Raw genomic sequence first — 9,552 nt, 5'->3', positions numbered from 1 at the left:
ACGATCAAGGCCACAGTTCCCCAGCTTAGCCATGAGGACATTGTGGGGAACTAGGTCAAAGGCTTTCTTGAAATCCAGATACATGACATCCACATCATCTCCCTTGTCCAGGGCTCATGTCACCTGGTCATAGAAGATGAGGTTGGTCAGGCAAGACCTGCCAGTCACAAAGCCATGTTGGCTGGCCTTCAGAAGCTTACCTTCTGTTAGTCTGGTGTTGATGGATCCCTTGACAATTTTCTCTAGGATTTTTCCAGGGATGAACATCAGACTGATTGGCCTATAATTCCCTGGGTTATCCCTCCTCCCTTTCTTGAAGATAGGGAGGACCACGCTGGCCCTTTTCCAGTCTTTTGGAACCTTGCCCAAGCGCCACAAATTTTCGAATATCTTTGCCAACAGGGGTGCAATGATGTCTGCCAGCTCCTTTAAAACTCTCGGGTGCATTCCATCAGGGCCTGTGGACTTGTGAATGTCCTGGTTCTCAAGGTGTTCCTTTACCTGATCCATGTCAATTTTGGGCCCACCACCCACTCCCAGGCTGGTTCATGTCCTTTCTGACAGTGTGATCCTCTTGGGAGGGTGAAAAAGTGATGCAAAAAAATGATTTAGGAGATTGGCCTTTTCTTGGGCAGCAGATGTCAGCTGCCCTGTTTGATCCCGCAGGGGCCCAATGCTATTCATTATTCTTTTTTGGACTTCCCACATATCTGAAGAAGGAGTTTTTGTTGTCCTTGATCCCCAAAGCTAGCCTGAGTTTGGTTTGTGCCTTGGCTTTTCTGGACTGCTCTCTACAGGTACGGGCGAGTGCTGAGTAGTGATACTTCCCATTTTCCAACTGGAGTAGGCTTCTCTTTTGAGTTTAATGAGGTCCAACTGTTCCTTGTTCAGCCAAGGGGGTTTCCTTGCCCATTGATTACATTTCAGGTTAGATGGAATGGCTTTCCCCTGTGCCTCAAGGATTATGTTCTTGAGAGATGACCATTCCTCATTTACTCACTTATCTAGGGGGATATGGCCCCTAATTGCCTGACTTACCAGATCTCTGAGTTTGTGAAACTCAGCCTTCCCAAAGTTAAGGATTTCAGTTTAACTGGGGGATTTGCCTGCACTTTGGTGAACAGAGAAGGTGACCAAATCATGGTCATTGTCACCAAGCTTCCTCTCAATCCTGAGGTTGCTCACTAGGTCCTCCCCTTTGGCCACGACCAGATCGAGCAATGCCTCTCCCCAAGTTGGCCCACAGACTTCCTATAGAGTAGGTAGAGGTCATCAATGCAAGCAAGAAAACTGTGTGACCTGTCTGATTTGGCCATGCACTCATCCCAAGAGATGTCAGGGAAGTTGAAGTCCCCCATGAAAATCATGCATCAAGAGCACGCAGCCTTGACCAGTTCCATATTGAAGTCCCGATCAAATTTTTCCTCTTGGTGGGAAGGTCTACAGTAGACTCCCACAACTATGTCACCCTCCCCATGTTCTCCCCGTATTTTGACCCAGAGGGTCTCAAGACGACCTTCCTGGTTAAAAAACTCAATTTGGAGGGAAATGAACTGATCCTTGACATAAAGAGCAACACCCCCACCCCTTTTCCCAAGATGGTTTCTCCTGTATAAGGTATAATCCTCCAAAGCAACAGACCAATCATAGATAGAGTCCCACCAGGTCTCTGTTATCCCTACAAGGTCATAGTCATTTTCACGTATGAGAAGGGCCAGTTCCTTTTGCTTGTTTCCAAAGGTCCTGGCATTTGTGTATAGGCAGTTGAGTCTGCCAATGAGAAGTCCCAAGCTTCCCTATGGGGTGAGGTGGGACCTTTCCTTGGGCTGTCATTAGAGCAGGTTCCCTTGGGCTGCTCAAGTTATTGGTAATGCAGCTAACAGGACTTGGGCTAGAACTGTTAATAGACCGTCCGCCCCCCTGCAGTCTTACTTTAAAGCCCTGTCAAGAAGGTCAGCCATTCTGGCCAAGAAGAGCTTCTTCCCCTTCCAGGTGAGGTGGAGGCTGTCAGTTCCTAACAGTGCGCTCTGTCTGAAGTATGGACCGTGGTCCAAGAAGCCAAACTCCTCGTGATGGCACCATTGCCGGAGTCTTCAATTCACTTCACCAATGCACCTTTCCTGCTACAGCCCATATCTTGCGACTAGGAGAATCGATGAAAAAACTAACTGAGCCACCAGAGCCCTGAGCCCAGCTCCCAGAGCCCTGTAGTCCCACATGACCTGGCCCAGACTGCTCTGTGCCATATCACATGTGCCCATGTGGATGAGTAGCATGGGGTGGTGGTTGGAGGGCCGGGCACATCTGAGGATCCTCTCTGTCCCATCACAGACATGAGCTCCAGGCAGGCAGCAGACCTCATGGGCTACAAATTGCTCCCTTTGCCCCCCTAAGGAGGGAGTCACCCACCACAATAACTCTGCACCTTCTTGTGGGCGCAAGTGCTGGTGGCCCTCTGTCCTCACAAGCTGGAGCCAGCAGTATGGCTGACTCAGTTGATGTGAGGGGTGCAAATCTCACCCCCTGTTGGTGAGATTGGCCATGGGGGACCCCCCTCCCCGGTCACTAACGGTGCATGTGCTCCCCCGCCCGCCCGACTAAGGTGGCACTAGTCGCCCATGCTAGACAAGTATGTGTTTTTTAAACCTATTATTGAAAGCTTTGGGAACAACCCTCATGCACAACTACCAGGCATAATACAAGGAAAGTACTACTCAGTTCTGGGCTGGAGCATGCTTAGTGTGGATTTTCAGGGAATTTAGCTGCAAAGCTCCAGAAAGTCTCTATGGGGCATATGTAAAATCTGCAGTTTTTCAAAGACTTCTGACTTGACAAACTTTGGTAAGGTTTTCATTCAGCTTTCAACAGACATGTAACTGACTATCATGTTATTTTTGCTGCAAAATAAGGAGGCACTAAAGCTGTTCAAAGGGAAGGTCACTAGAACTTTTTAACAAAGAAAAGCAAAGCATTCTTCACTAACTACTTTCTTGGAAGTGACAGGAACTGTTTTGGCTGAAATACAAAAAGAGCCTGAAACAGAAAGCTGATGTAGAAAATTTCTATCTTAACCATTAAACTTTGGCAAAGTTATAAACAAGTCAATATGTGGTCTTAGACTGGAAAGCGTTGGGACATGTCAAGCAACTTAATTACAGACTATGCTCCCAGACCTACCAATAATTGTTAATAATGCATTATTCATATAGATATTATAAACCAAACTTTTGTTTTTTCTGTCTCAAACGCCAAAAAGAAGGGCATGGCCAATCAAGTTGAAAGATGGTTAATTTGAAAATGTTAAAAGAAAGCAAAAGCACTTTTCATATTGCATGCAACTAGAAGTTGTTGCAACTAGAAGTTATTGGAGTTGAGGACTTAGCAATATTCAAAGAACATTTACATGGATAACTAGAATATCCTGAGCTACACCGTTAAATACTATAAAATGTAAACTGTCAACCTCCTGCTTCAGGGATTAGGCCAATCTCTAACTATTAGGCATTAGCAAGAAACTTCCCTAGAAATGATTATCCCATGTCTACCTCCCACAGGGTTTCTTGCTCCTCTGAAGCAGTTGTTATTGCGATGTAGACATATCAGTTGTTATTGGCCGAAGTCAAGGATAGGATATTGGACCAGGACAACTGGGCTGATCTGAGCTAGAGTTCCCTATTCTACAAACTTCCAGCTCATATCCAGATATTTGTTTTTTTCTTGACACTGTTCAACTCTAGGGCCACAATGAGAATCTTAAGGGTTATAATTTAAATACAACCATGGCGGGGGATGCTGTGCTGGCTGTGGTACAATGACTCACTAGGGCACACTGTGTTCACTCTGTCAGAAAAAATGCCCCATCTTAGCTCTAGTACTGCAAGAATTGCTATGGGTTACTCAGCAGGAGATGTTCTCCCTTTGGAATGAGGATTTGTCTTAGAGCTCCAGCATGAGCTCCGGGAGATGTAACTAGAGATGTAAAACATTTGGTTATTGACTTCTTCACGGCATCAAAAATGCCCTGTCCTATGAGTTAAGGTATAAATCCCAGGATGTTGGTCAAGTTCTCATCTTATTCTACTCTTCCTTCCCTAATTTTTTTCCTGAAATTTCAACTGAAGATGGGATTCCTCTAAATACCTTGTCCTAAATCATTGTGTAGCATTGCTGTTGGGCTGTTAAACAATCCCTTCTTTAGCATCTCTTGAAGGAAGCTCCTGCTTATGAAAGCTCATGCATTTCTGATTTAGTTAGTCTATAAAGTGCAAATGTACGCTACCTTCTGCCTGACTTCAGGCTAACCTGGCAACTGTTGTTAAATAGTTGCCATGGCCAATCCTAGGGAAGGTTGCCACGTAGCAGAATGGCTCAAGGGAGGTGAGTAGAAAGAATATGACAGAAACTTTAGAATATATCATTATTGATATTTTTTTCCTCCGTCTCTACTTTTCCTCTCTTTCCCCATCCCAACCTCTCCCCTCCCTGGTGCTCAGGCCCAGAACTCCATTAGCTGCCTAGAAGGCTTACAAGACCTGGTGCAGCTCACAACCCTGCATCTGCGTGACAACCAGCTGGGCACCCTGGATGGCTTTTCTAGCAACATGAAGTGTCTGCAGTACCTCAATCTGAGGTTGGTTTTCCCCAAGTCAGCTTTGGCCCCACAGGCCTTTTGGGGATGCTGGGGTGCACATTTCAGTCTATTCTCCCCAAAACGTGCCCAGCTGACTGCCTTGGATCCATACCATCCCCCTGTAGCATGTGAGGATGCTCTGGTTGATACAGCCTCTGCTAGTCTCAGAGAGGCTCCAGACCTTGCAGCCTCTCTGAGTCCTAGAACTCTGGTTCCCTCAGCAGCCCTTTGGGACACTTTTTGCTATTTTGTTCCGTGAGGGAGACCTGTTCCTAGTTCTGTACCTTGTGCTGGTACCTTGCATTGCTTGCTGAAATCCCTTTTAGTTCTTCTTTTCTCACCCCTTCAGCACACTGTTGAGGAATGCAAATACCCTCTTGATGTCCGCTGTCCAGGGGAGATAACTGATCCAAGGGGCCCAAGGTGGTGATAGTGAAGTGACCTCAGCTGCTGGTTTCAGCCAAGTGTCCCCCCACTGGAACAGTCCCACTCTTACTGGAGCTCTCCATAACCAGCCCTGCTCTCTCCCTGCTGCAGGGGGAATGGGATCACTGGGCTGCAGGAAGTGGCCAAGCTGCAGGTCCTACCTATGCTGCGGGCACTGGTGCTGTTGGACAACCCTTGCGCAGACGAGGGCGATTACCGGCTGGAAATCCTGGTCCTGCTCTCACGCCTGGAGCGCCTCGACAAGGAGTTCTACGAGCAAGAAGAGCGGATGGAGGCGGAGGAGCTCCGGCAGCATCGTCAGGAGCAAGAGCAAGAGCAGGAGCAGGAACAGGAGCAGGTGGGAGCAGTGCAGGGCAAGAATGAGCATCTGGGGAAGGAGAGGAGCTGGCGAGCTTGGGGGCCACTCGTGTGAGATTAGGGGAACTGAGCCCAAAACAGAGCTCAAGGGAGAGCACGGGATGCCGCCTTCCTTGGAGCTCCTGAGTCTGTTTACCAGTTATTTCCCGTCCCTGCAGCACGGTGCTGGCAGTGCCTGTGCCCCCCTGCTTTACCTGTGGCAGGCTAGGGTGCCCTTGGTGCTTTGGGGCATGGTGCCATGTACTAGCATGAGGGGCCTGCTTGTGATTAAGTCCAAAGAGGTTAGGCCAGGGGCGTCCATCGCATCTGGCCCCACCGGCTGGACCGGCCCAAACCAGTAGCTGAGGCCGCACCGCGGTCACGCATCATGGAGCCCTTGGCATCAGCCGGGTGTCACCGCCTGCCCCGGGCGCAAACCTCGAGGAGACAAGGGGGCTGGGGCGGGCACCCCTCTGACCATCTGCCCGTCTGCCCGCCAGGACACGGAGGAGTCCGGCCCCGGGGAGCCCGACTGAGCCGAGGAGCCCTGCGACCCGCGCCCGCCAATAAAGTGCGTCGGCCCGAGCACGCCCGCGTGTCCAGTCCCGCCGCGCCGCACCGCGCATCCTCCCCCCACGCCCTCCCCCTCCCCTACGTGAGGCCCGGCCGCAGCCTGACTCAGCGCCGCGCCGCTCACGTGCTGCCGCTGCCTCTGGCCCGACCCATCCGGGCGTCTCCCGCCGCCTCACACCGCCGCCTGCCCGCGCCCGCTCCGCTCCGCTCCTCTCCCCGCCGAGGTGAGTGTGCCCCGGCCGGGGCAGGGCACCACAGCCGCCCGCCTTCCCGGGCGCAGCCCCCGAGCGCTCCCGGCAGCGGGGCGCAGAGTCCCACCTCGGCACTGCGGCACTGCCCGCTCCCGACCTCTCCTCGGGCGGGTGTCCCCTCCAGCTGCCTCCTCCGGCCAGCGGGCTCGCGGCTGTGCCTCTGCCCCATCCTTTATCCAGGCTTATCCACCCGTGACCTCCTTTCAGCAGGGCCCGCCTGGAGAGGGAGGCAAGGGACGGGGAGAGCAGGGAGAGGGAGGCATGGTGTGGTGGGGGTGAGGGTGAGGCTGCAGTATGAGTGGAGTCCTGCTCCCTGCCTGCTGAAGATCATGGGCCAAGACAGCGCTGCAGTCTGGAGCAGAGGCTGGCAAGCTGCTGGTGCTGGACTGGCAGCATTGGGTCTAGCTGCTGTGTCATCGCCAGGACCCACTGCAGAGGAGCTTATGCTGAGGGGTCCTGCCCCTCCTCACCCCTTTCCCACACAGCCCATTTGGGCTCAGCCATGGTGGAAGCTCCCGTGGAGTCTGACAGATTGTGTGAGGAAATCCGGTGCGAGGAGCAGCTGCTGAGGCAGCTGATGCGGGATGACAGCCCAGATGGAGGCTGCGGAGTCCCCTGCGTGGGCTCAAGAGATTCCCAGTTTCGCTGCCTGCAACTCCCAAGCTTTTCCTGAACCTGAATTGCGCCTTCTGTACCCCAAGGGCATGGGATCAAGGCAGAGCCCTGGCTCCTCTGCAGTCTGCTCCTCTGCCCCCTCCCTGCTGTAGTGGTGCTGTCCCTGCTCCTTCCTTTGTTGCACAGGCACAGTCTCTGGTATGCTCCTTTCTGTCCCTCTGCCTGCTGCACTGCATCCCATTACCCTAGCAGTTCCTCTGTAGGGCTCTCCAACTTTGAATTGGCTTTTGCTTGGTCTCAGCTTGGGGTTTGGTTTAGGATCAACATTCAGAGCTGGTTATTCCTCTAGAGAGTGTGGAGGGGGATGGGGAGACAGCAGATTTTGCTTTAAATTGCACCCCCCCCCACCTGGTTGCTTCCCAGGAGTACCATTCTCTGGCTTATCGTTAGACAACATGCCTGGTAACCAAGAGAAGGGTGTTGGTCAGAGGAGACAAGTGGGCCTCAGTTCTGGGATGGGGGAGGGCAAGACTGCAGTGGACACCCAAAGTGTTGGCTCCAACAGGAGAATCTTTCACAGCTGCTCTGCCCTCCCATATCCCCCCTGCACCCAGACCTGACTTCCTGTGGCAAAGTCTTCGAATCTTTCCCTTCCAGCCCATCAGAGCAAGAAGCTACAGTCCTCTCATCTTCCAGCCCCCTGCACACACCTGTGTGTTTCATTTTTAGAATTAAAGATCTGAATGTTGAACTGAGCTGCAGGCTTCAAGGCTCTTTGCTCCTGGCATTGTGAGTGGGGGGGATTCCCTTGAGGGATGGCTTCTTGGGTTCCTAGACCCCGTGGCACTAGGGAATGACTCCTTAACACCTTGGTACAGCCTTGTCATGTCCCCTCAGGCCTCCTGAATCAGTGGTGTCAAACCTGTGGACCTTGAGGCATCCATTGGACTGTGGCTCTTGAGGGAGACTGTAAGACAAAAATGTAAACTGAGTCATAGCGGATGTGAGCTCCCTGAGCCACACCATGATATTACAGACTGTTTGACTCAGCCTTGTGACTGAGAGGAGGGAGGGTGCACTGTCTCCCACAGCTTCCCCTGCAGCCCCAGCAGCAGCTTTGCTCTGAACAGCTGATGTTCCTTCACCCGCTGTCTGCTGGCTGCCTTGCAGTAAAGGGAGGACAATAGCTCTGACTGCTCTCATGCCAGCTTCCCTGCTAGGCTGTGGGATAGTGATGGATGGGTCCCCTTCTTCCAACAACCTTGGGGCAGCCCCAGAGAGGGAAAAGAAGCTGAGAGCCAGTCACCAGCTAGTGCCTTGGTTCTCTGCCCTAGCCCCACAGCTCCAGCCACCCTCTTCTCTCACTGAAGACCAGGTGCTCTGTAGGGGGAAGAGCAGGAACTAGCTCCCCACTTAGGTGGGAGAGCTCTCTGAGCTTTCTGCAAGTGAAGGGAGCAGACCAGGTCAAAACCCTAGGTGTCCTTTGGGGTGGAAGGGTTGAACAGTGCTGCCTTAATCCCAGAGGATTTGCACCTCTTGGGTCTTTGCCAGCAGTTCTTGTGTCTCTCCTTGAGCCAGATAGCTTATCTCTCCTGAGAACCTAATTCCAACTTGAGCAGTGTTTCTGTGGCTCTTCTCCATGTTTCCCCCTCTTTCTCTCTCTGGGAATGGGAAACTAAAAACAAAGCTCAGTGTCTCTGGCAGACTAGGAGGCCTTTGGCACGGAGCAGACCACAGCTTGAATCCTTTGGCTTCCTTTTCTTTCCACCAGTGCCACTTTCCACTCTTTTTTAGAGAAGACCGGATTCATCATGTCCATCGAAAAGATCCATGCCAGGGAGATTTTGGATTCCCGTGGGAACCCCACTGTTGAGGTGGATTTGTGCACACAGAAAGGTACGTGGGAGAAGAGTGAATGAGTCCAGGCAGAATAGCCTTGTAGGAAGTGGAACCAGTTCAGCCTGGTGGCAGCCAGCTAGAAAAAACTGAGAAATTGCAGGTGACCTGCATAGAAAATGGCACCCACTGCTGTCTCTCTTCAACTGCTTGGCACACTCTTGCAATACTGGGTATTTTGCTCTTGACCACTGCTGGAGAATTCACCTCAGATACCATGCCAGAGACATTGGGGCCCCAAATTTTAATCTCATTAGAGGTGAATGTGTGTGAAGTTGTGGCAGCATGTATCCAAATGTGTGTTCAGGGACAGTGCATACGTGCCTGTTACCTTACCCTCTATTACTGCGGCACCTAGAGAGAAGGTACCCACTGTGCATCTTGTGCTGACAGATAATTTCTCTTAGCTCTGACAGGAAAGGTCCATGTCTGTCTGGCTGTGTGAAAGAGAGCTCACTAGGGAAGGCATGTATCCTCTGCAGTACAGAGAGATGTTAGCAGTCCGTATAGCATTGTGCACTAAGTGAAACTGCTTGTGTGTGTGTGTGTGTGTGTGTGTGTGTGTGTGTGTGTGTGTGAGAGACGGGTTGTTTGTGTATATTCCAATGAAGGGCATGCATCCCTGTGCATGTTAACACATGTTAACATGCAAATGTCCATGCAAATGTCGCTCTGTACACTAGTGTCCCACATTCACATTCTTATTGATAGGAAATGTTTTCAGTTTTTGCAGGTGTGTTCTTGATTCCTGGACATGCTCATTTTGCTGCATGCCTGTAGGTTTTGTAATCTAGATTAAAACAA

General features: G+C 51.4%; 2 protein-coding genes across 3 annotated transcripts in view; both read left to right on the top strand.

Annotated features, from left to right (window-relative positions):
- The window catches only part of LRRC23 (leucine rich repeat containing 23), a 21,798-nt gene extending 15,775 nt beyond the window's left edge, over positions 1 to 6,023 (top strand). For both annotated transcript variants that reach the window (XM_019527455.1, XM_019527454.1), the window contains 3 exons: positions 4,494 to 4,630; positions 5,168 to 5,414; positions 5,914 to 6,023. In XM_019527455.1, the coding sequence (XP_019383000.1) occupies positions 4,494 to 4,630; positions 5,168 to 5,414; positions 5,914 to 5,949 (420 nt within the window). In that variant the 3' untranslated portion in view covers positions 5,950 to 6,023. The remainder of the gene's footprint in view (positions 1 to 4,493; positions 4,631 to 5,167; positions 5,415 to 5,913) is intronic.
- A 515-nt stretch (positions 6,024 to 6,538) lies between these two features.
- Positions 6,539 to 9,552, top strand: part of ENO2 (enolase 2) — a 20,225-nt gene continuing 17,211 nt past the window's right edge. The window contains exon 1 of the mRNA XM_019526681.1: positions 6,539 to 8,748. Coding sequence (XP_019382226.1) covers positions 8,664 to 8,748 — 85 coding nt within the window. The 5' untranslated portion in view covers positions 6,539 to 8,663. The remainder of the gene's footprint in view (positions 8,749 to 9,552) is intronic.

The sequence above is a fragment of the Gavialis gangeticus genome, unplaced genomic scaffold (assembly GCF_001723915.1).
Source record: "Gavialis gangeticus isolate Ggan-Ray unplaced genomic scaffold, GavGan_comp1, whole genome shotgun sequence".
NCBI lineage: Eukaryota > Metazoa > Chordata > Crocodylia > Gavialidae > Gavialis > Gavialis gangeticus.
This window is presented reverse-complemented; position numbering and strand designations above follow the sequence as displayed.